This window comes from Meles meles, chromosome 16 (assembly GCF_922984935.1).
Source record: "Meles meles chromosome 16, mMelMel3.1 paternal haplotype, whole genome shotgun sequence".
NCBI lineage: Eukaryota > Metazoa > Chordata > Mammalia > Carnivora > Mustelidae > Meles > Meles meles.
The window spans coordinates 51,901,311-51,927,172 of record NC_060081.1 but is presented as its reverse complement, the minus strand read 5'-3'; the positions used below and the strand labels follow the sequence as shown (position 1 = coordinate 51,927,172).

The following is a 25,862-nucleotide window of genomic DNA, read 5'->3' as shown; positions in this document are numbered from 1 at the left end:
TACTTGACAGAGAGAGAGATCACAAGTAGGCAGAGGCAGGGGTGGGGGGGAAGCAGTATCCCTGCTGAGCAGACTGCCTGATGTGGGGCTCAATCCTAGGACCCTGAGACCAGGACCCGAGCTAAAGGCAGAGGCTTAACCCACTAGCCACCCAGGCGCCCTAACACAAATGCAATTAATTTATTATTTATTACTTTAACACCAGTTAGACGAATGGAAAGTCTCCATGCAAACGGCAGTATTCATTACACAAACAACTATTTGGAAACAAAGGGGTAACACAGGCAGGGAGCAGCTTTTGCATGCGGGTAACCAAGGGGAGGCTGGATGCTGGCACAAACTGCCGCTGTTCTAAATACGCCTTCAACAAGTTTCTTCTCTGTTTCAGGACTGAACTGTTTAGTTTTATATCTAAACATACTATATCTAAATATACTAACATATATAAAAGATTAGTGGGGAAACATCTGAACACTGTGGTTAAGATCCATATGTTAATTATTTAATTGGGTAACAACATAACACTGATTCACTGGAAAATCACAATACACACTGATATTTACAAAAGCTGTTTCAGTTAAATTTAAATTAAAGGGGAATGGTACATATTAGGATAAAAAGGGGGGAAAAAAGGTCTGAATTCTTTTGTCAGACACAAGTGGTGCCCGGTTCTACTTTCAATCAATCTTTTCATTAGGAGAAGATCCTGGATGGGGGTAATAAATAAAAGCACAGCAATAGTTGTAAAAAAGCAGATAATCCCAAATACTTACTTGCTTGGCTGTAAAACGCATTAGCTTTTGTAAACACATAATTTATAAACCATTTGGCTTAAGCTAATATTAAAGTGAGTTTGCATTTTTGGAGGTACAGTGATTGGGCTGAAGGTGAGTGCGCTGGGTGGTGATGGAAGAAAACGTTCCTTGAAGCTCACTCTTGGGTAGACAAACCAGCAATTAATTAAAAAACAAACAAGCAAACAACCCAATAACCCTTTCTCTAGAGAAAAGTAGGAGTTATCCCAGTGTGGATGGATCAGTCCCAAACCAGGTACCATCTGCTTCAAAAGGACCAAGGAAGAACTGAAGACATATATACAATCACCACACATGAATAATGATATAAACGTTACGCAGCCTTGGGCCGTGCTGCTTGACAACATGCAGGGAAGATTGTCAACACTTCTGAGGAGGCTAAGCAGGTGGTTGTCACTGAAATTCTGAGGTTAAATATTCCTCATTTTAACCCAGGACGGGGGTTCCTTTTTTTTTTTTTTTTTTTTTTTGGCCCCAGAGGACAGACTGCACTGTGAAGAGTTCAGTGGTCTCTGGTCCAAAAAACAGGAATGCAAAAGTGGGAGTGTTTCTTCACAGTAAGTTATAGTGGATGGGGTTTCCCTAATCCAAACTGTCCAATATCACTTACTCATTTTTATCACTGGTAGAGTTAAAAAGCACTTTCAGCAACTCTGGCCTCTGTGGGTTCTCCCAAGAGTCCTGTAAGGTAGACACTACAGGTGTTCTCATCATCCTTGTTTCACCGAACCAAAACCAAGAAGCCGAGAGAGTAAGCAGCCAGGTCATGGGAGGCTTGAATCCGGGCCTTTCCTTTCCAAGTGCAGCTCATTTCCTTTGTTCTCAAAAGAGATTTGTCCTAGAAAGTGATCCAGACCTTAGCCCCGTGGATTATGTCCATCGCCAGGGGCAAGCTCTACCCCTTTCTCTGTCCCTTTCCTCCCTGACCTTACAACCCCCGGAAATCCTTTATGCTAAGGTGTCAGGGACTGGGTGTGTTCCTCATTTCAGGACTGCCTGTGTTCACCCAAAAGAAAGATGAGCTTGCAAGCATCCGTGGAAAAGAGATTTTTCTAGTCCTTTCCTTCGAAATTGCACCATTGTAGATAATCAATGGCCTGGTTATGAGAAAACTGTTCTCCTCGCAGACGGAATCTTAGTATCTTTAGGGAGGTAGTAGGAGCTGAGTGGGAAATTCAATGGGATGGCATGAACCCTCTTATCATGAGGCTATAAACTGCACACTCTGACAAACTTACCCTTACCTTTCCCGTCATGTCTAAGTGGCTTATTCTACAGGGTTTGACGTTGCTGCCCTCATGGGCTACAGAATGCGGGTAGCGCGATGGAGGGTGAGTGCAGCTAACCATGTGAGGTCCCTGACTGGTGATTCCAATAGCTTCTGCCATTTTGTCTTATTTAATTTTTGCCCACAGTAGGTAATGGGTAAATGTCAGCTCCCGGCGGCCTTGTCCGATCTCCTTGGTGCGGCCAGCACACAGTGGGTGTTCAGTTCACCTCAGCTGCGGTTACCCGCCTCGAGTCCCACCACCCGTTAGGACTGAGCGGCCTCCAGCCCCTTGAGGGCCGTGAAGTGTAGTACACAGTTGTGAACTTGGCTCCCAGGGGATGATGCGCGGAGTTCGGGCTGTCGGGCCTTCCGCTCGCGGGCTACTTCAGCCTGATACAGTCCACCTCTTCGGTGGCGGGCATGCCGCTGGTTTTGAGGTCCAGGTCGGCGCTGGACTTGCTCCCGTGGTGCGAGGACCGCCAGTGTAGCAGCATCATCTTCTTGAAGTACTTCATGGTATTGTTCTTGACCGTCACGAAGCACACGGTGTTGATCATGCTGTTGCTCATGGCGATGCACTCGACCACGTAGAAGGCCGTGAGGTAGTGCTTCTCCTTGACGAACACGGCGGGGAAGAAGTCGCGCACGATAGTGAAGCCGTAGAAGGGCGCCCAGCACAGCACGTACGCCGTGAGGACGCACACGAGCACCAGCACCGTCTTCCGGCGGCAGCGCAGCCGCTTCCGGATCTGCTCCGTCTGGAAGCCCGGCACCGCCTTGAACCACAGCTCGCGGGAGACCCGGGCGTAGCACAGGGCCATGGTCACCACGGGGCCCACGAACTCCACGCCGAAGATGAACAGGAAGTAGGACTTGTAGTAGAGCTGCTGGTCCACCGGCCAGATCTGGCCGCAGAAGATCTTCTCCTGGCTTTTGACGATGAACAGGACCGTCTCCGTGGTGAAGTAGGCCGACGGGATGGCAATGAGAATGGACACCACCCAGACCAAAGCGATCAGGAAGGAGGCCGTTTGATAGTTCATCCGTGGCTTCAAGGGGTGCACGATGGCGAGATATCTGGGGGGAAGCGGGGAGAGCAGGGGCGGAAAGCCATCAGTAATAAGGAGGTGTGCTGGGAAACATCCTTCTGGAGCTTAGCCCAAACATGCCGCCAAAGCAGACAGAATGGCACAACGAGTCCCCGTGTAATTATCCAGCTTCGACAGGGTTTGTCTTATTTTAGCAACATCCTTTGGCATTTGGAGTAGTGCCGGGGTTTAGTGGAAACAGCACAGGCTTTGGTCAGACAGGTGGAATAGACCCCCCCCCCCCCCACCAACCTCCATTGGCTCAGCATTTCTGAGATTTATTTCTTCAAATGCAGCATGGGATAAAGTGACACCTACCTTGCAGGGTTGCTGTATTAAATATGATAATGTTTATAAAATGCTTCGCAGGTAGTAGGTATTCAATAAATATAGGTGGAATTTTACTGTTAGTCCTATGGATACCACCTTGACCTTATGTCTTGCCATTCTGCCCAAGAACCTCATGCTTTCAGAACTCTTCATTCCAAATGTCTCATGGGTAAGAGGGGAAAGAAGGGCTCTGGAGTTCAGAGAGAAAGATGGGGATCTTCTCAGGGCGGTGGACTAGGGCTCCCCTCTCCCCTCCAGCCGGGTGTCATCCTGCATTACAGAGCAGGAATCTAAGGAAGGAAATGACTTCACCAACCTGAGTGCAAGGACCAGAATGCCAGCTCCAGATACCAAACTTTTACAACTACCTCCCTGGGCTGTCTCAAGCTCAGATGAGGTGTGTGATGTTGCCTCGACATCATAAAGCAGCACATAGCATGAAGCTTTATCCTGCTCTTTCCAGTGAGCCTGGGAAAGAGGTTGGAGGCCTTTGGGGGATCGGCATGGGAAGGCAGTCAGTACAGGCTGTGTTATCGAGCAAGGCTTCACTATATTCACTATAGGCAGCTGATGCTTATTCCTGCTGAGGAACCCCTGGAGCAGATCCAGGATATTGTTGCAACAACCAGCACAGTCACTGGTGAGGGAGCCAGTGAAAGCCTTCAAGCAAAGAAAGGCAGGTGTTGGTTGGTGGGAATGGACAGGTGTGCACCGAAGTGACAGTAACGGGATACAAGAAGGGCATCAATTGCACCTGCTATGATCTGGTAAATGCACGACAGGTTGCTGGTCCTACTGTGTGCCCAACCTACGTAGATGGAGACAAAGTAGAGGACAACACAGTCCCTGACTTCAGAGAGTTTCTCTTCCACCCCAGACCTAGAATAACCAAGCGATAGGTTAAGAATAACTTGAAGGAAGACACGGTCATTATGCTAGTGACATAGTCTGGGAATGCTTCACGAAGACACCGAGATTCTGGCCACCTCCTATTCACTCCCCCGATGAAGGCAGGATTCTCCTGACCTACACAGTACAAGATGAGTGGACACACAACACCTGACACTGGGTGGACGAGATCAACAGCAGTTAACTAGTCACATATACTCACAGCCCAGAGAGGGATGATGCCCACTCTGCAGGGCCACGTCGGAGTTGCACCCAGGGATAGAAGGAACCAGCAGGGGCAGTGCACAGCAGGCTTTATAGTGACAAGAGGACGAAGTGACCCTCGACTCCCATGGGAGGATGCGACTGGCTTGTCTGAATAATTTTGCCAGCTGATAGCAAGGGGAAACCCATCAGTTTGAGGATCGGGGATGCAGTTGGTCTAGCAGAGAGAGGAATAGCAGGTCAGGGGGCTTTCCTGCTGGGTGGAGGGGAGTATCTGGCAAGAACAGAGGACCTCATGGCTGGAGACCTTGGAGGCTCTGTGGGGCTCGAAGATGTCAAGGCAGCACATGGAATTTCAGGCTTTACAACAGGAGAGCCTAATAAATAGCACTCAGGTTCTAAATCAATTGAAAAATACGGCAAGATTATAAGAAAGATGGATGACCAAACTTTCACTTTCACTGTGATGACACTGGTATTGGACAGTGAGCACTGGGACTACTTTATACTCAGATAAGCTCACAAACCCCGACACAGGTGGGTGGGAGAGACACAGGCCTCCCTGGGCACTTAAGCTTACTCCTTGGTAAAACATTCCTGTCCTGCTATATAGAAATATCAGAAGGGCTATCTACTAGCGTTTCTGGATGCCACAGCCAAAAGAAGAGCGAGGTTCATGTGCAGAGGACCTGGTTTCCTAGAGACCTCTCATACAGACCCTAGGAGAGTGCGGATCTCAGGACACACACGTCCGAATAGACAGATGGTAACAAAGACCTTGCAGATGTCCCTCTTGCCAATGGACAAGTCATGGAAAATGATCAGTTTTAGCGAAGACCTATAGCCTCCAACATGCTTTATGTCTGTTTACCTTCTCTGAACCTGACAAGAAACTGGAGAGGTTGTCAGCGAAGTTATTACTATGTCCATTTCACAGATGAAGATATGTAAGTCCCAGGAGGATAAGGGATTTATCAAGGGCACAGCTTGGAACCCAGATGTTCTGAGTAACTCCTAGGCCAGTGTTCTTTCCTTTCTGATTTATTTGATGGCAAATTTTGCCATTTTGGGACATCTTATTAATGAGGAAGACGTTATGTGATGAGAAAATATCAGAATTTAAGAGTTGATGACCAAATAGGTAGGAATGTAGAAATTCTCTCTGGCATTGTTTATTGAGATACTTTTCATGCTGGAACTACATAGCGGGGGTTGGGGGCAGAGGAAAAGAGAGAAAGAGAGAGAGTGCGTGTCCTGAATTAGCTCTGCTTTGAGAGTCCTCTTGGCTAGTTGTACAGGATTTCCAGAACAGTCCTCACCTTTGCATCTCAGGCTCTGCTTCCCATGCTCCAGTGGTCAGCTACATGCAAAAGAATGAAACCAGACCACTTTCTTACACCATACACATAAGTGAATTTAGAATGGAGTAAAGACCTAAATGTGAGACCTGAAGCCATAAAAATCCTAGAAGAGAGAACAGGCAGTCATCTCTCTGACCTCGGCTGTAGCAACATTTTTCTAGATGTCTCCTGAGGCAAGGGAAACAAAAGCAAAAATGAACTACTGGGACTACAGCTAAATAAAAAGCTTTGCACAACAAAGGAAACAATCAACAAAACTAAAAGGTATCCTCTGGAATGGGAGAAGGTATTTGCAAATGACATATCCAATGAAGGGTTAGTATCCAAAACATATAGAGAACTTATCCAACTCAACACCCCAAAAGCAAATAATCCAATGAAAAAATGGGCAGAAGACATGAGCAGACATTTCTCCAAAGAAGACATACAGATGGGCAATAGACATGCTCAGCATCACTCATCATCAGGTAAATGCAAAGCAAAACTACAGTGAGATATCACCTCCTACCTGTCAGAATGGCTAAAATAAAAAACACAAGAAACAACAGGTGTTGGTGAAGATGTGGAGAAAAAGGAACTTTATGTGCTGTTGGTGAAAATGTAAGCTGGTTTAGCTGCTGTGAAGAACAGTTTGGAAGCTCCTCAAAAAGTTAAAAGTAGAAGCTATCCTCTGATCCTGCCATCCCACTGCTGGGTATTTACCCAAAGAAACACTAGTTCAAAGGGATACATGCACCCCTGTATTTATAGCAGCGTTATTTACAATAGCCAAATGATGGAAACAACCCAAGAGTCTATCAATTGATGAATGGATAAAGAAGATGTGGTTTATATATATGTTAGCATGTATTGTACACACACACACACACACACACACACACACACACAGAGGAATATTACTCAGCCATAAAAAAGAATAAAATCTTGCCATTTGCAAAAACACGGATGGAGCTAGAGTATAAGGTTAAGTGAAATAAGTCACAGAAAGAAAAATACCATATGATTTCACTATATGTGGAATTTAAGAAACAAACAGATGATTGAAGGGGAAAAAAGAGAGAGAGGATCAAACCGAGAAACAGTCTTACTACGAAGAACAAACTGGTGGTTACTGGAGGGGAGGAGGGTGAGGGGATGGGAGGAACAGATGACGGGGATTAGGGAGTGCTCTTGTGATGAGTGCCAGGTGTTGAATGGGACTGTTCAATCACTACTGTTAGACTGTGTGTTAACTAACTGGAATTCAGATAAAAACTTAAAAAAAAAAAAAAAAAGGACCAATGGTAATGTTTCCAGCCTGGGTGGTCAGAGGACTGGAGCCGGAAAGCTGGTTCGGGGCGAAAAAGGAACCACTCTTTGTGATGTAACTGGATGGTTGCTTCCTGAGAAGCTCCTATGTTGCCCGAAACCCCCAACATGATAAAGACAAACGTTTCAGTGGGACAAAGGGGATGAGAACAGCATAACTCTCCCCAAGTGAGCATCAGAATCCCTCAGGGAATTGAATAAAAACGCAGCTTCCTGAGATGGAGCTCAAGGGATACTCTTTCAGTAGGGCTGGTGTGGCACCAGATCTGACTTTGTATCATTTGCTCGGGGCAATTTTGTACCTTTGGTTGACAGTTACCTTTTGTAAACACTGGTTTAGGGGCTGGAGAGCCTCAGAGCTGGAATAACAAAATGGTTTCTCCTACAGGAATTATGTTACGAAAAGAAAATGGCTCTTCTACCTCTGTGTATATTTCATTATGGAAAATAATCAATTTGTTGATTAAAAAGAATGACAAACCCAAGTAGCACTGAGAACAAGGAAAAAACTGACGAGCTCAAAGGAGACCAAAAAGAAAAAAGATGTTTTCCCAGAAGAGGTTTCAGCAGTTGCCCCCCACCCCCAAAACAGAGATACTGGTGGTCTGACACTGGCCTATAGCTGTTTACATAATCAAAACATGTGCAAGGTTTGTCCTAAGTGGCTACTAGAAATTTTATAAATTTTGTAAAATTTATAATAGAGCAAGGACTTCCAGAACATCTCATGCAAATGTATGCAAATGAGCCCATGGATGTATGCAAGAAAACAAAAGGAGGGATGTCCTTCCCTTTTTCCTACAAATAGGCCATTACCTTATTTTAAAATTGGCTCTACAACAAAGCCACCAGGAACCAGGGTACATTACTATAGGATTCCGTTTTTCATGAAGTTAAAGAACAGGCAAAACTAGACTGTGCTGAATGAAATCAGACAGCTGGGGTGGGAGGACTGTCTGGTACAGGGCATAAGGGAGTCAGGAATGTTCTTGATCTTGGTTTGGGGAAGAGTGGCAGGAAAAACTCAGTCCGTGTTCTCTCGACTGGAAGTTGCCCTGGTGAAGTCAGTCTCCCGTGGTTTCTGAGGAGCCAGTGGCCCAACCCTTCTGCTTTTGCTTTTGTGGCCAGTCTGTGGCAAAAGTGGTATCTGCAGGCATGGCCCAAAGCTGGGGTGCTTGGGCGGCCCGCTCTAGTTTGGGGGGAATCTGAGCCACAAGTGGAGGCACTGGGTCTCTTCTTCTCCCAGATAGAGGAGCAGGCAGGCAGACCAGCAGCAGGGCCAACCTGTTAGAGCGGAAGTGAGGAAAGGGACAGCTTGCCCCCCATCTGTGCCCCGCCCCCCCCCAACCGGCCCACATCATCCTCACCTGTCGATAGCTATGGCCAGCAGGGCATTGGTGGAGACGTAGAGAGAGACAGTCCGCAGGTAGTTGACGGAGGCGCAGAGCACGTGGCCGTGCTCCCAGGACAGCTGGCGCACCACGTAGTAGTCCATCTCGAAGGGGCAGCAGATGATGGCCACCAGGAAGTCGGAGATGGCCAGGTTGGCGATGAGCAGGTTGGTAAGGTTGCGCAGCTTCTTATAGCGGGCGAGGGCAGCGATAAAGACGAAGTTGCCCACGCCGCAGACCAGCATGATGCCCGCCAGTGCCACGCCGATGACGATCTTGGCAGCGAAGAAGGTCCGGGTCTTGGTCATGTCCTCATCCTCATCCAGAGGGAGGTCATAATCACCGTAGCTGAAGTTGAAGGGGAGGGGGGAGGTGGAGTCTTGAGCCGGATTGAAGTTGGGGGCAAAGCTAGTGTTTCCATGCTGGCCTGCCATGGCGGAGACAGCAGGTGGAGTGGTGTGTGGGTCTCAGCACGCTGAGCTGGGGATTAGGACCTTCGGCTGTCACGACTCACCCAGTCTAGCACACTGCCTGCATCCCTGAGGAGAGTCAAAATGTCATCCTGGACCCTGGAAGGAGACACAACCAGTGGGCACCCTACAGGAGAACGCTGGTAGTATGCTCCCACAGTTCCCCAAGGAGAGGCTGACCAGACCCAGTGACTCCCCTCTGACAGAACTAGCCGGGATACAGGGGAGGGGAGACATGAGATCTGGAAATTGGGAAATCTTCCAAGGGCTGACAGGCAGTACTGGGCATAGAATGTCTCTCCGAAGACATCCAACAACAACCTGCATCTTTGCCCCTTTCCTGGAGGGAATGACTGCCCAGTCATGCTCCCTTTCCCACCATCAGCTCCCACAGGGTCTTCGCAAAGTTTCCCAAGCTGGCTTCAGGCAGCTGCCCCAGGATTCTGCAGCAGTCACAAAGTTGTGCCATCTGTTGGTTAAGGACAATGAAGCTGGAGGACAGAAATACACACAGCAGGGTCTTTCCTCCAAAGCAGGGCACTGCTCTCTATGTCCTGGCCAAACCTTGGACGTGGAAATCACCAAATCCATTTTCACATGAACAGGCTGAGTCATCTTGGGCTAGTGATTTACACTGTCTGAGTCCTGATCTTCCTGTAAACCAAATTCCTGCTGCCTAGCCCAGGGCCTGGCACGCAGTAGGGGCAGGACAGGAGTCTGTGGGATGTATGAATGTGAATCCCCCCAGGATTCTGTAGGTGAAGGGGACTGTGGATGGGAGGGAATTCTGCTCCCTCTGTGCTTTGGGAACCAGTTCTAAAAAGAAATGCTTTGTCTGCTTCTCCTCCCTGCTCCCACTCTTCTGATCAGCTCTGTCCCCTTCACTACAGCCCCCCCCCCCCCCCCCCCCCCCCCGTTCCCCACCAGGGCCAACCCTAACTGAGAGGCACCACATCTGGTCACCAGGGTCTCTGTTCTCTGAAAGTGGTGGCTGCTCCACTTGAACCAAAAAGCCCCCAAGAGTGGAGGTTGGGGGTGGGGGGAAGTGGTGTCAGTGAGGACCCAGGGGGGGCCTGAGGGTTGAAATGTCTTTCATTGCCTGAGTTCTTTAGGTTCTCAGTACCTCAAGATGCCCACGGCAAAGGAAAATAAAGTCTCTGAAGTACTGAGCCCTCACGAGAGGGGCCACCGTGGGGTGCAAGGCCTCTGAGGGCCTCAGAACCCCTTTGCTCAGATTCCCAAACCCGAAGAATGAGGACCCCAGCCATCAAGCTGTGACCCGCCTCTCCCCGCTTAACACAACTGGAAACGACCCCAAGCGTGGGGGGCCACCGGATGCTGGTAGCAAGAAGTGGACCAAACTGGACAGTGGATTTGGCTGGGCCCTGTCAGAGGAGGAGGAGAGCGAGGGATGGGAACCATAGCAGCAGGGACAACAGTGGCAGGGTGGCCAGGCCACTCCGACCTGCGGCACGTCCGCCGGTTGCGTACCGGAGGAAAGGACCTTCGACAGATGGGGTGTCAGCAGCGCCCGCGGCCGGGAGTGTCCTCCGTCCGGGTGGCTTCTCCCCATCCTGCGAAACCCCAGTCCCTCCAGACAGCGCTCAGCCCGAGACGGGGAAGCGGGACTCGCGTCCTCTCGCCTTCCGTGCTCCGCGGCTCTCCAGTCCCCGACCCTGGAGGAGAGGACGTGAGCCCGGGTGGCTCAGGTCCCGGCCCCATTTTTCGCGGGATGCACTCCCCGTCCCAGATCCATCCGCTCCCGGAGCTGTCTCCCTCCTCTTCCCTCCCTTACTCACCCCCCCGCGAGACCGCGCGGTCCCGGCGGCGCCGCCCAACAAGGGCGGGAATCGAGTCAGAAACTGAGGCTCGAAAAACGAAGCATGCGGGGCCTCCGGAAGAAAAGAAAACTGGGGGGTAGGGACAGGACAGCCTCCCGGAGAGGCTTCCTTTTTCAGCCTCTCTTTCAACAAGATGCCCCCCTCCCCGCCCATGCCCTCCCCTGCAGTTTGGCGTTCGCCCGCCCACCCAGCACCCGCTGGCCCGGCCCCCTCCGCCCGCGCCCGCGCACCCCAGTCTCGGCTTGCCGTCGCCGGGTCCTGACGGGCCCGTGGTGGGTGGTGGACTCTCCCGGCAGGAACTCTTCCATTTGGAGCCAGCCCAAGCACCTCCCGAAAGCTGCGGGAGGCTAAGGCACCAGAATCCCCCCGAGAAAGAAGTGGGCGTCTGCGCCCCCAGACCGGGCGAAGCCCCCCGCACCAAGGGAGACCCGGTATACGGCTCAGTACCTACCTGCCTGGGAGCCTCCTCCCGGCTCGCTCGGCTGCCCTGGCCGCTCGTTTGGTCCTGGGGGAACCCAACTTGTGCGTGCAGTGGCTCTGCGTACGGGGTGTCCTTCTTTCTTCCTTGCTCCAGCGCGCTTCCCCCGCGCGTCGCGGTCTCCGTCTTCCCGCTGGAGTTGGCGCTCCGCCCCTGCTGTTCAGCACGGCCCCTCGGACCCGGCCCGGTGCGCCCCGCCCCGCTCTCGACTCCGCCCTGGGGTCCCCAGCCGGCCTCCCTCCGCACAGCCGCGCACCGTGGGCGCTGCGCTTCTGCACCTGGTGTGCCCCGGACGCGGGGTGCGCGGAGTTCTGGTTGCGTTGGCGCGGATCCCCAGTCCGCCGGGTTGGCTGTTCGCAGGGGCTCCTGCGTCCTCGCACCCGAGTATGAATGGGACTTCAGTAGCTGGGGTTAGAGGGCGCGGATTCCGAGGAACCGGCAAGGTCCCCAGTGCCCCGCTGAGGCGCCTCTCGGGGATCACCAAGCCGAGTGTCCAGCCTTTGGCAAGAGCCCCGTGCTAGCGTCCGCTCCCGCATAGGGCGACTCGTTCAGGAGTAGGCTGGGGTACATTCCGTTTGCCCAAAAGCTGGTGCTGGGAAGACTTTAGGGGTGCAGAGTGGGCCCTTTGGGGTGGGTGGTGGTGGAGAAGGAGGCCTCGGGGAAGCTGGGAATTCCGGGAAGGTTGCCCTGCTGAAATTGCCTACCTTGAGGTCCTCATCCGAACCCTGAGGTAACCATAACCACCACTGCCCGAGTCCTTGGCCTTTCAAAGACCACCATCCCACTTCCCGTCCCACATCCCATCCCGCCTGTCTGTCTGGAGCCCTGTTTCCAGAGCTCTCCACCTTGCTCCCGCCAGGCTCTGATTTTAGGCAGTTTCTATTGCCTCTCTGGTCCTTGGTTTTCTTACACAGATTGGGCAGATTCTTTTTTCGGATTGGGAAGGAAGAAATAAAATGCTCTGTGTTGCAGATGGCATGATGTCTAGGAAATCCGAAGAAATTGACAAAAAAAATTCCTCTAACTAATAAATGATTATAACAAAGTTTAAAGATACAAGATTAATATACAAAAGTCAAATGTTTGGGGGCGCATGGGTGGCTCAGTTGGTTAAATGCTGGACTCTTGACTTTGGCTCAGATCCTGACCTCAGGGTTGAGAGATCCAGCCCCCATGGGGTTGGGTGGGGAGCCTTCTTAAGGTTCTCTCCCTTTCACCCTGCCCCTCCCCAACCTCTCTCCTCATCCCCCCCGCAAAAGTCAACTGCTTTCCTAGATACCAGGAATGAACAAGTGGAACTTGAAATTTAGTATATAATACTATTTACATTAGTAGCTCCCACAATAAAATGCTTAGGTATAAATCTAGCAGAATATGTATAATGTCCATATGAGGAAAACTACAAAACCCTAATGACAGAAATCAAAGAAGAATTAAATAAATGGAGAGAAATTTCATGTTCACCAATAGGAAGACTCAATCTTGTCAAGATGTCTGTTTTCCCCAACTTGACCCACAGAGTCAATAAAATCCTTATCAAAATCCAGCAAGTTATTTTGTGGATATCAACAAAGAGATTCCAAAGTTTATACGAAGATTCAGGAGAGCTAACACAACACTGAAGGAGAAGTCAAAGTTGGAGGACTGACATTACCCGATATCAAGACTTACTATAAAGCTACAGTAATCAAGGCAGTGTGGGATTAGTGAGAGAATAGGCAAATAGATCAATGGAAGGGAACAGAGAGCCCAGAAATAGATCCACAGAAATACGGTCTTTTGATTTTTGACAAAGGAGGAAAGGCAGTAGAATGGAGAAAAATTCTTTTCAACAAATGGCGCTAGAATAATTTGACATCCACATGTAAAAAAATCAATCTACACACAGACTTTATAGCTGTCACAAAAATTAGCTCAAAGGGTATCACAGACTCAACTGTAAAATGCAAAACTGTAAAACTCCTAGAAGATAACACAGGAGAAAATCTAGATGACCTTGGATTTGGTGATGGCTTTTTAGATACAGCAACAAAGGCAGGATCCATAAAAGAAAAGAATTAAGAAGCTGGACTTCATTAAGATTAAAAATGTCATCTCTGCAAGAGACACTGTCAAGAAAAATTAAAAGGCAAACTACAGACTGGGAGAAAAACATTTGCAAAAGACACATCTGATAAAGGTCTTTTACCCCAAATGCATAAAGAACTCTGAAAACTCATCAATAAGAAAACAAACAAACTAATTACAAATTTGGCCCAAACCTTCATTGACACCTCACAACAAGATGTACAGATGTAACTAAGCATGTGTCATCAGGGAAATGCAAACTAAAACATCCATGAGGGGTGCCTGGATGGCTCAGTCAGTTAAGCATCTGCCTTCTGTTCAGGTCATGATCCCGGGATCCTAGGATCGAGTCCCACATCTGGCTCCCTGCTCAGCAGGGAGTTTGCCTCTCCCTCTCCCTCTGTCCCTTTTCCCCACCCATGCTCTCTTGTGCTCTCTCTCTCTTCTCTCCAATAAATAAATAAACAAAAATCTTTGAAAAAAAATCAATGAACTACCACTACATGCTTATTAGAATGGCCAATGTCCAGAACACGGACAACACCAAAGGCTGGTGAGGAAGTGGAATGTCAGGAACTCTCATTCATTTGTGGTGGGAATGCCAAATGGTGCAGCCACTTTGGAGGTTTGGTGGGTCTTTACAAAACTAAACATATTCTTACCACAAAATATAGCAATCACATTGCTTGCTTTACCCAAAGCAGTTCAAAATTTATTCTACACAAAAACCTGCACATGGAGGTTAATAGCAGTTTTATTCATAATCACCAAAATTTGGAAGCAACCAAGATGTCCTTCAGTAGTTAAATGGATCAATTATCTGGAGTACATCCAGATGAAAGAATGTCATCCAGGACTAAAAAGAAATGAGCTCTCCATCAAGTCATGAAAAGACCCTGAAGAACCTTCAATGTGTATTACTGAGTGAAAGAAGCCCATTTAAAAGGCCACCTACGGTGCCATTCCAACTCTATGACATCCTGGAAAAGGCAAAACTATGGGGACAGTAAGATCATCAGTGGTTGCCAGAAGTTAGGCAAGAGGAGGTGACAGATAGTTGGAGCACAGAGGATTTTTATGGCAGTGACACCACTTTTTATGATACTATGATGGTGGACATGGGTCAATTCATACATTGGTTCAAACCCATAGAATGTACCAGAGCAGGAGTGAACCCTAATGTGAATTATGGGTTTTGGGTGATAATAATGTGTCAGTGTAGGTTCATCGATTACAACATATGTACCACTCTGGTGTGGGATGTTGGTAACGGGGGAGGCATGTGTGGGAGCGGGGGAGGGGGTATGGGGATATGAGAAATCTCTGTACCTTCAACTACATTTTGCTGTGAACCTAAATCTGCTCCAAAGAACAAAGTCTCTTTTTAAAAAAAAGTGGGGGGCACCTGGGTGGCTCAGTGGGTTAAGCTGCTGTCTTTGGCTCAGGTCATGATCTCAGGGTCCTGGGATCGAGTCCCGCATGGGGCTCTCTGCTCAATGAAGAGCCCTTCCTCTCTCTCTGCCTGCCTCTCTCGTGATTTCTCTCTGTCAAATAAATAAATAAAATCTTTAAAAAAAATAAAAAATAAAAAAAAGTGGGTACAGATTTTCTGGAGCTTGACTTTTTAACACATTAAAAAAAGCCTTGGAAATTTTCTACCCTTTAATGCAGAAATTATATACATTAAAAAAAATATTTTATCTATTTATTTGTCAGAGAGAGATATCACAAGTAGGCAGAGAGGCAGGCAGAGAGAGAGGGAAGAAGCAGGTTCCCTGCTGAGCAGAGAGCCCAATGCGGAGCTCGATCCCAGGACCCTGAGATCATGACCTGAGCCGAAGGCAGAGGCTCCAACCCACTGAGCCACCCAGGCGCCCCCAGAAATTATATTTTAATGGGGTTTTCCTCTGGAAATAATGAACGGAGCAGTTAAAGATTTCATTGCAAAGACGTTGATAGCAGCATTCTTTAGTTTAACAAGGAACTGGAAACAAACAACCTGAACTTCCCATATTTCCACACTTGATTAAAATGTGATTAAAAATGTCTTTTATAAAAGACCACCTTGTCATAAAAATTTTTGAATCAATAAAAATTCACATGATTCAAAAATCAAAACATACACAAAAGGATACCTCGAGAGGCATCGTTCTCACCTCTGTCCTCCTCTCTTTTTCCCTTTGCACCTTTTGTTTTACATCTATTTTCCTAGTGTTTCTTTTGACAGATTCAAAGATATATTCTCATTTATTTCCCTCAAAGAAGTTTCTGTATCAAAATATGGAGTGCTACTTCTTCTTTTTTTTTTTTTTTTTACAATTGTAGACTAGTGTGTTGTGTGGATACACTACAGGTTTTTTTAAGTTCCCTTAAGTTTTTTAAGTTGGACACATTGGCTTAATATTTTCAAACTATGTCTGTTAAATTACAAATTGGGTTATTTCCTAATGTTTGGCTAATGTACTGCTATACATAGTGTTATAGTATAAAATTACCAGTGCTTCGGTAAATAACTGTATGTCACATTTATTTGTATATGTGCAAATGAAAATAAGTTGGTATATATGCTGCCAAAGCGAGCACATTAAGTTGGGTAATAAATTCCTAAAAGTGGTATTGCTGGAAGCAGTAATAATAATAATAATAAATAATAAATAAATAAATAACAAAAGCATTTGTAATTTGGATAGAGATTGCCACGTTCAAGTCCATAGGGTCTCGCCATTTTGTACTTCCCAGTCTTTGGTGGAAGTGAGAACCAGGGGTTGGACCAGAATCAATAAGCAAATATCTGCTGAAGCCCTAAGAAGGCAATCATCCAAAGCAGGATTTCTCGGCAATTTCTCTTACCCTTGACCTTGGTTCTGCACGCAGGGTGTCCTCTCAGTCATCCCAAATACGGTAAGGAGGAGCACTGTTTCCAAGAAACTCACCTCAAGTTATTTTTCTGTGTCTCCATGTGTCTCTCATGGAGTAATTAGTCATCAAATTAAGAAGCTGCCCTTGTTATCAACTGTAGATGTATTTTTAGGTAAACTTTTAAATTACTTTGCAAGTAAATGTAATTAAGCTTTCTGAATTATTGTTGGAAAAAGTGGGATATAATTTTAGGTAAACTTTTAAATTACTTGCAAGTAAATGTAATTAAGCTTTCCGAATTATTGTTAGAAAAAGTGGGTCAAGGAGCATTGGCACTAACTTCTACCCTTCATTCCATCTACCCAGTTTTCACAGCATTCTAGAAGGAGTGGATCTGTAAGATGTGCTGGTTGACTCACCTGACCCAGGTAGGGTATTTTTCTTTCTCTGGTTTCTGTCTGCTTCCAAGACAGTGCCAGGAAGACTGTAATTGGGAGTGAGAGGAGGCATCAAGCTCTGTGCCCACCAGCGCACTCCCTACCTCCGGAAGGAGACACTGGAACGCGGTAGTTTGGGGCTCCTGGGTGGCTCAGTCATTGAGTGTCTGCCTTGGGCTCAGGTCATGATCCCAGGGTCCTGGGGTGGAGTCCCACATCCTGTTCCTTGCTCAGTGGGGAGCCTGCTTCTCCCTCTGCCTGCTGCTCCGCCTGCTTGTGCTCTCTCTCTCTAGTTTGCATGAAAGCTAGACTTTTGTTTAGAAATTTGTGATTATTTTTAAAAACTTTCCAAAAGTTCTCAGAGCTCTCAGAAAGAGGAAGTGGTAGGGACAGGGTGGGTTGAGAGAGCAAAGTCCTTGCAAGAAGCAGGTCATTATCGGTCTCAGTAAAGGAAAGTTCAGTTAATACAACCTTCTTGGTGGGAATGGCATTGTTCTCTGGAAGGATGGATGCATAAGAGGGTAACAACACAGATGATCAGAAAGATCGAGGCTGTCAAGCCAAGAGCCATCTTGGTTGGGTTTGGAAAGGGTTTAGTTTTATGAGATATTGGGGTGTTCATTTTTTTTTTTTTGCTCCTGGGCTTCTCCCTCTGGGTAAAGGCCCAAGGGCTCACATGCTGTCTCTCCCTGAGCTCAGGGAAGGACACAACTCCTTCCTGTGACTGCATTTCGGGGCCAACACATGGAACACATTCACATAAGAGAAAAAGTAAAAAATTGCATGCTTCCTCCTCTCCACAGTCCAGCCCCTTAGAAGGGACCCCTGTTATCTGGACTTTCTCATATACATTCAAATGCAAACCAGGCTAAACTCAGAGGGATGCTTGGGCTCAGGATGGGAGGAGTCAGGAGAGGACGAAAGCCATTTTCGCTATGGGTAACACAGGTCTCTGAGTTATTTAACTTGAATGGTAAAAAGAATGAGACTTGTTCATGCCCTAAGGGGCAAGTAGACTGTCTGAGTTTGGGTTCCCCTAAAAGCAGATCCTGAGATAAAGATTTGAGGGCACTGAGTTTACTGGGGAGGTGATCCCAAGAAATGAAATTAGGGGGGTAGAAAAGTGGGACAGGGAAGGGGCAGCAGCCAACAAAATGGTGGGAAGCCATGCAAATTACTACTGTGGGCAAATGGAACTTAATTGCCCCCCCCCCAACCCCCCGCGGGGAAACTCTGGGAGAAAGCATGAAACAAGTGCTCTAGAGTTTCACCAGCAGAGGGGGTGAGGGAGCTCGCAGTCATCTCCTGAGGGGGGTGTGGGGGGGGGGGCGGGTGTCAATTCCCCAGGCTCTTCAGTTGGCCTGGCCCAAGAGCAGAGAATAACCTTGGGATCAGAGCGTCCTCCTGCAATGAGATGTCATTGCTGTCATTTGGAAGGCACGCACAGAAATAGCGAGGGTGTGTGTGTGTGTGTGTGTGTGTGTGTGTGTGTGAATATTTGCCACTTGGGCATTACTTTGCATGGTTGTACCGTAATTCTCGGTGGGCCCCGTTGTTTTCTCTCACCTCTGTCAAGTTCATCTGAGTGTGTCCTTCGCACGGTGATGGCCGAGGTGCAGGAACAAGCAAGTCGTAATGTATAAAACCATTCCGAGGTTCTCTTGCCGGGCGTCCGCTAACATCCCATTGGTTGAAGCACGTGACGGAGTGCAGTGTCAGAGTTGGCGCAGGTCCCTCTACCTACTGCGGGAGGACACTGTGAAGTTACACTGCAAAGGGCGCGTACACATGGAGGAGGGAGGCATCAGGGCCACACAACACAAACCACCACAATTTGCTCCCATGTCTCTGATCCCAGGACTGCCTGCCCAACCCCTTCGGGGCAGCTCTGATTCTGTGAGCCAGCCTATGGGCTCAGTCACTACCCTTTTTGGCTTACTTAATCCAGGATTGGATACCATTGCTTGTTACCAAGGAACCCGGCCAGATTCAGGTATTCTCAAGCAGTTGAGAGAACAGGCTCAGAGAGGCTAATAAGTTCCAGAGTTCACACAGCTAGTGGGTGGCAGAGTTGAGACTCACACCAGGCTCCCAATTCCAGACTCTTTCCGCTGTAGTAACTTGAGAATTGTGGTTTCGCTGGGGCGAGGGAGACTGGGCAGAGGTCAGGATTCCTCACTGGGCTCTTGCTCTGGTCAACTCTGCCTGCCTCGGGGGTGGAGCATGGCACTGAAGCAAAGGCCAGGATAAAGAGGGAGAAGAATGAATGAGATCCCCAAGACCCCCGCTTGACTCCAGGGACGATGAGCGTTCCAGCCCAGACTGGACTGACCAGGATGGCGGTTCTCAAATTGGAGTATGTGTCAAGATCTTTCTCGAAAGACATGCCTGGGGCCCATACTGGTAGATTCTTATCCCTGTATCAGTAAGATTCTCCTGTTTTTGTTCAAGTATTTACTCTATTTTTTTTTAAGATTTTTTTTTTTAAAGATTTTATTTATTTACTTGACACAGAGAGAGATCACAAGTAGGTAGAGAGGCAGGTGGAGAGAGACAGGGGAAGCAGGCTCCCCGCTGACAGAAAGCCTGATTCGGGGCTGGATCCCAGGACCCCAGGATCACGACCTGAGCAGAAGGCAGAAGCTTAAGCCACTGAGCCACTCAGGTGCCCCTCAAGTATTTATACTTTACCAGGGTTCCCATTAAAAAAAAGAAAAGAAAAGACTAGCCTTGATAGAAGTCTTTGACTTTAAGAAGTGGACCTTACTGAATTCTGATGCAAAACGGCCGAGAATCTTCCCAGCAGAACCGCATTTTGCTTTCTTGCTTGTAATCTCTTGTAACAGCTCCGGTTGTGTGAATACTCTTTTTTCTTAAGTACAAAATCAGTGTTGCACTTTTCCCCCATATTTAATGCAGTGTGGACATGTTTGAACCTCTACTAGTTGGAAATGGCCCTGAAAGAACACACGGGGGCAGGAACAGAAAGTGAAGACCAGGAACACATCAACAGGATTTTGAGTCCCGGCTCTCTGGAACACACTTTGCTAGTCAATGCAAAGTTTTCTGTGCAGCTCGGAGTGCATCTGGGCCGGGGCCAAGCTGGGGAAGGTGAGAGGTACCGTCTTAAAAGATACACCTTGTTCAGGGAACGGGAAGTAGGTTTTAAGAAACTATATCCCCCATAAGTGGTTTGAATCATGCACAGGTGTCTCTTTTTAAATAGAAAGCAACTGACATTTATGCTCAGAGATGTTTCCATAAGGATGAGCGCCATGGGGTGCTGGGGTAGCTCCCAGCTCTGGAGTCCACACGGTCTAGCTGGTGGCACATTTTTCCCACGCTGACATCCCTTTAGCATAAGCTGACAATAAGACTGGAGCTCCCAAGTCTTCTCGCTCCCATCAGAGACATACTCAGTAGAAGAAATAAAAGATGTCTTTAAACAAAGACATCCAAGGTCATGGAACATTGGTGCCCTTGCCCCTGACTTTGAGGAAATGATGGGTGGGAGATGGGGGTGGGGGCTGGGCTAGGGGAAGGGAACACTTTGAGTCCCATCTTAGGATACCTGTACTTTCTCCTCCACTCAAAGCTGTCCTTGGCCCCCAAGGAGCTTTTTATAAGGAACAGGGAGGATGAGGGTGTGGGCAGGACCAGCTGGGGCCACGGGGCTTCCCCTTGTAAAAACAGAGGTAGAGGCTAAAAGGGGCCATACACAGACACATAGTGCTTATTGAAACCCAGCCTCCCAACCAAGAGACCTCCAGTTGGAGATGAGCCTGGAAAAAGAGAAAGAGGAGAAAGGCAGACAAGAGACTACAAAGATAGGATATTGTTGGGGTGCCTGGGTGGCTCAATGGGTTAAAGCCTCTGCCTTCGGCTCAGGTCATGGTCCCAGGGTCCTGGAATCGAGCCCTGCATTAGGCTCTCTGTTCAGCAGGGAGCCTTCTTCCCCCTCTCTCTCTGCCTGCCTCTCTGCCTACTTGTGATCTCTGTCAAATAAATAAATAAACAAATAAAAACCTTTAAAAAAAAGATAGGATATTGTGAATATTCATATTTATACTTACCCTGGAAGGTAAGAGGAGAAGGAGTGAGGCTCCCATTGACCTTGTCGTGTCTGAAGACCCAGAGTTGCCTGCACTCTCTCCCAGTTCCATCCTCACACCCCCCTACTACCCCCACCTCCAGCTTTTGTTCAATGGCAATGGCTCCTTGATATTTGTGGCTTTTATCTGAGGGGTGTTCAATTCCCATAGAATGCCCCTCACTTTGTACTCTGCCGAGCTAGAGAGCTAGAGTTCAGACTGCAGTTTGACTGCAATTTTGCTGTTCTTTTTCTTTTTTTTAAGATTTTATTTATTTATTTGACAGAGAGAGATCACAAGTAGGCAGAGAGGCAGGCGGAGAGAGATGGGGAAGCAGGCTCCCTGCTGAGCAGAGAGCCCACAGGGGGCTCGATCCCAGGACACTGAGATCATGACCTGAGTTGAAGGCAGAGGCTTAACCCACTGAGCCACCCAGGCGCCCAATTTTGCTGTTCTTTAAGGCCAGCTAATTCAAGCTGAGTCTCTGGATATTGAATTGCAGGGAGTCTGGAAGTCACCCATCTCCCTGTTGACTTCATGCACCTTCCAAAGTGAGCTCACACCTGTGACCTTTCTGAGGCCCTGCTGGTGGGTTTGAGTTTCCCAGAGCTTCCCAGAGCTAGAGTCTGGCTTCTAGGTTATGCCTTGAATTCCTGATTGTTGCTGTTTTTCTGAAAGTAGGAAGTTCTTGGTGGAATTACGACTCTTGGTTTTTGTTTGTTTGTTTGTTTGTTTTTGTTTTGTATTAACATATAATGTATTATTAGCCCCAGGGGTACAGGTCTGTGAATCACCAGGTTTACACTTCACAGCACTCAGCATAGCACATACCGTCCCCAGGATAATGACTCTTTATACATCTTCTTTGCAGACAGCACTCACTCTAAGGGGAGCTCATTTTGCTATTGGACGGGTTTAAGCAAAAATCTGGTTATCCCAGAACTAGTAAATAATAATCTGTCTTCTTTAATATATACCTCTTTTCTGTAGTGCAAAACATATAACATTAGATTTACCATTTTAACCATTTTTTAAAAGATTTTATCTGTTTATTTGACACACACAGAGAGAGATCACAAGTAGGCAGAGAGGCAGGCAGAGAAAGATGAGCAGAGAGCCTGATGAGGGGCTCCATCCCAGGACCCTGAGATCATGACCTGAGCTGAAGGCACAGGCCCAACCCACCAAGCCACCCAGGCGCCCCAATTTTAACCATTTTTAAGCATGGAGTTCAATAATGGTGAGTATGTTTACATTGTTGTGCAATGGATATCTAGAACTTTCCCACCTTGGAAAACTGAAACTCTATACCCATTAAATACCAATTCCTCCTTCTCCCTCCCTCCAGCTCTTGGCAATCACTTTGTTACTACTTTCTGTTTCTATGATTTTAAGTAGAGTCAATCGTCCACGTCTACTCCAAATGCCAAAACAGTGTCTTCACCGTGCCTAATGGTTGCTTGGATAGGTTACTCCGATTATGACTTTTCCCCCCTAAGCTCTGTCAACTTCACTTTAAAGACTATTATTAATGAAAATAGCACACCAAGCCAGGCCAGCCATCCAAGAAGGCAATGCTTTGTCATAGAAAGCTGGTTATAATCCAAATGTTTCAGACATAGGAAAAAAAATCTCGAAAAAGAAACTGCAACATGTTTGCTGTGATTATTTCTGAGCGGTAAAATTACGGATTAATTTTTACTTTGTTTTCATTTTTTAAAAAAATTTATTTGACAGACAGAGATCACAAGTAGGCAGAGAGAGAGAGAGAGAAGGAAGCAGGCTCCCCGCTGAGCAGAGAGCCCAATGTGGGGCTGGATCCCGGGACCTTGGGATTATGACCTGAGCAGAAGGCAGAGGCTCAGGCACCCCCCTTTGTCTTCATTTTTAAACTGATGCACAGAAGACACGGGTTACTTTGTCTAACAAAGAATACACATACAAAACCAAAGCAAAAGTTGTCCAGTTGTTTGGTACTACGTAAATGACGATATTCTTTGTGACATTTTCAATGTTTTTGAAAAGCTAACTGGGGAATGAATGAAAGCAATCACAGAGTTTTGCACAAATGTTTTCTAAAGGCCAAACGATTGGTTCAGAGCCAGCTGGTCAGGTGGTTAGCCAGTGAGAAGTCTTCTTGAGGAGAAAGCTGCCGATGTTGGTGAACCTTCCTCACATCAGGGGGCCCCATCAGTGGACATAATGGGGAAAGTTATTCTGACCAGGCGCAAAACTCAGATGATGCATGGCAAGCACCCAGGATGTAGGTTTTCCCCAGGCCTTCGTCTGAGTCAGTCATCACTGGTTGCAACCACCAGAAATGGACTTGAACCAGCCCATGCCAGAGAGTGGAATCGGAAGGGGAGAGGGGGTCGCGTGCTATGTTCTTGCTTCTCAATTACCTGGACTGCAGATGCTGAAGAGGGGAAACTTAGTCAGAGCTCTTAGCAGCCAGAATCACAGCTGGAGGGTCGCCACAATGTCTGTGTCTCCAAGTTCCAGTTCTGTTTTTCTGTATCCTCATCTCTCTGTGTGTTTGGTCTGTTCTTCTCTCTCCTTGGCTCAGACCCAGCTCCATCTGACTTCTCAGTTTTAAAGCCCAAGAATCCTACATGTCTAGGAAAGAAAGAGAATTTACCTGAGCCAACTTGGGTCAGGCACCTGCTCAGGTGGTCGGTCACTAGCCCATAAGGGACATTTGTGTTATTTGGAAAAGGCATAATTTTTCCAGGCAGATATAGCCCTGAGCCAGTATATGCACTCAGGTTTCACTTGCACCTCCCCCCCCCCCCATTTCCTTATGTAGTGCACAACTCAGACAACAGCAAATGGGAACCCTTGTCCACTTCTGGTCCAATTAGCTGTGGCTGGGATGGAGGTAGGCATAATCACTTGGTCTCCCCCAAGGATGTGGGTGGGGATGTAGCACTCCTTCCTTCTGCACCCCTACCCAGGAATAAAAGTAGCTCTAGCATTTTTCATCCTACCTCTTTCAGGCAGATGATATTACAGTGGAGCTAGAGGTACTTTGGGCTGGTACATTCTGTGAAGAAACTGTAACTTTTGTAAGTATGGTGAACTTGATTAAAGTGAAGTAGTTAAGTGTGTTAATATGTATAGCTAGGAAAGGAAAATAGAGATCACCTAGGCTCATCAAATAACTGAGTGAAATATAGCACAATTTTGAGACTTAGCACTGAAAAACAAATGATTTATTAAAGGAAAGAATAGGAGTTCACCTGCAGGACATTTTCATTCTAGAAACTTGGAAGCACCTGAGATGGAAGGGGATCATGTCTGTCAGGAGGGGGAGCAGGGATGAGTGGGGTCTGGAGGGCGTCACTTGGCCCCTCCAGAACCAGGAGACCTGGCTCAGAGAAGGCAATCAGATTTTTCCTTTTTGAACTCTGCTTGAACCCACTCCTATAAACTGGCTCATGGTTTTCTGAAATCTGTTTGTAATTGTCAACCGTGTTCCATATTAGACATGAAACCCCATCTGTGCTTCTGGAAAGCCGCTGGTCTCTTCTGGGTCTGTTTTTCCTCCCCACTCTGTGCTTTTCCTGTTTGATGAAACTCCAGGCTGTGTCGGGGGTCCCCTGGTTCCTTTTTCTCCCTGCATAGCAAGAACTCCCATTGGGCCATCCTTCCCTCAGGCTTCACTTCCCTGCCCTTCTAGGGACATGGAATTGCTAAATTTCCTTTGAGCCCCCCCCCACCCCGCCTCTGATGGCTCATTCCTAGCTCCTCACCATCCCTTTAGACCCGACAGAGCTAGGCACACATTTCAAAATGTCATTCTCTTAGCCGTTGAGACATGACAAGTCATTTGCTCCTCTTGTAGATGGAGATCGACTTACTTGACCTCAGAATATTTTTGAGACTCAAGACTGTTCCTAGGGTTTCTGCTTCATAGTCCACAGCCTGTGTGATACCACAGAATAACCCTGACTCAATTCGATTCACGATATGTCAATATCAACTCTGGCTGGGAGGGTCAAGCACGGCGGGAGATGCTGATGCTGCCATTAGCAGCTGGGGCACGATTGGTGGAATCGTGTGAAGTCACCAAAGGTTTTCTAATCCCACCATCCTCGTGTGCTTTCTTCTCATTCAGAAGATACTGAAGTTGATACAGCATGTCTTATGCTCTAGATGTGACATGACTTAGGCAGTTAATGGTTTGATGTTGCCTTGGAAGGTTTGAAAAGTCTAGGGAGAACAACAGTTTGGCTTGTTTTAGAGACCGTTGGCTTAAAAAGCTGCAGAGAACTTGGAGGAGTGAGCTTGTAAAACGTGGACAGAACCTCCGAGCCACAAAACACCCAACGGGAGAGTCCCAGGGAAGATGCCATGACTTTTCGTGCACACAGTTTTAGGACTCCCTTGGTTAAGCCATAAAATTGTTAGGAGGTCAGGGCCAAGGAACTCAGAAGAATGAGCCAAGAATAATTTTCCAAATAGATTTAGAACTGTTTGCTGCCAGCCAGGCAGGGAGAGGAGTAGGGAATCCTCCGAGTGGAGCAGGCTGGTGAGAGAATCATTGTATTATTTAATCCGCTAATCAAACAGCTGGATACCTTCTGGGGAATTTTCATAACTGCCCAGAGCTCAGGAGACATTCTAGAAAAGGAAAGATGGCATTAAGATTTACTGGATAATTGGGAAGTTTGATCATCAGATCACTCATTTTACATTGCCCTCCTTGAATATTAAATTGGCAGAAGTAGAAATCAGAGATGAATGGACATGCCTTCTGACGCTTTGGTAGAGTGTGGTGGAACGTGCAAGGGTGAATGGATTGTGCGCTGTCTCCTTGCTTCTAAATTACCCAGACTGCGAATGACTTACATCTGTGGATCTACTTACAAGCAGGCACATTTGGTGAGTGAGCCTGCTCCTCGGGCTTGGCTGTCCACTGGAACCACCAGGGGAGCGCTAAA

The 25,862-nt window shown here is 47.5% G+C and overlaps 1 protein-coding gene across 1 annotated transcript; it reads right to left on the bottom strand.

The window, feature by feature from the left end:
• Positions 1 to 161: 161 nt before the first annotated feature.
• Positions 162 to 11,576, bottom strand: PROKR2 (prokineticin receptor 2). The gene is made up of 3 exons (XM_045980283.1): positions 11,439 to 11,576; positions 8,653 to 9,245; positions 162 to 3,162 (listed from the first exon to the last, which is right to left on the bottom strand). Exons 2-3 carry the CDS (start codon positions 9,108 to 9,110, stop codon positions 2,466 to 2,468), a joined length of 1,155 nt encoding a protein of 384 aa, XP_045836239.1. The 5' UTR covers positions 9,111 to 9,245; positions 11,439 to 11,576; the 3' UTR covers positions 162 to 2,465.
• Between the last annotated feature and the right edge of the window lie 14,286 nt (positions 11,577 to 25,862).

Coding starts and splice junctions, on each gene's coding strand:
- PROKR2 (XM_045980283.1), bottom strand. CDS start 9,110: ATGGCAGGCCAGCATGGAAACACTAGCTTTGCCCCCAACTTCAATCCG. Junction 3,163..8,652: donor CTGGCCATAGCTATCGACAG/GTGAGGATGATG, acceptor GCTTCCCCCCAG/ATATCTCGCCATCGTGCACC.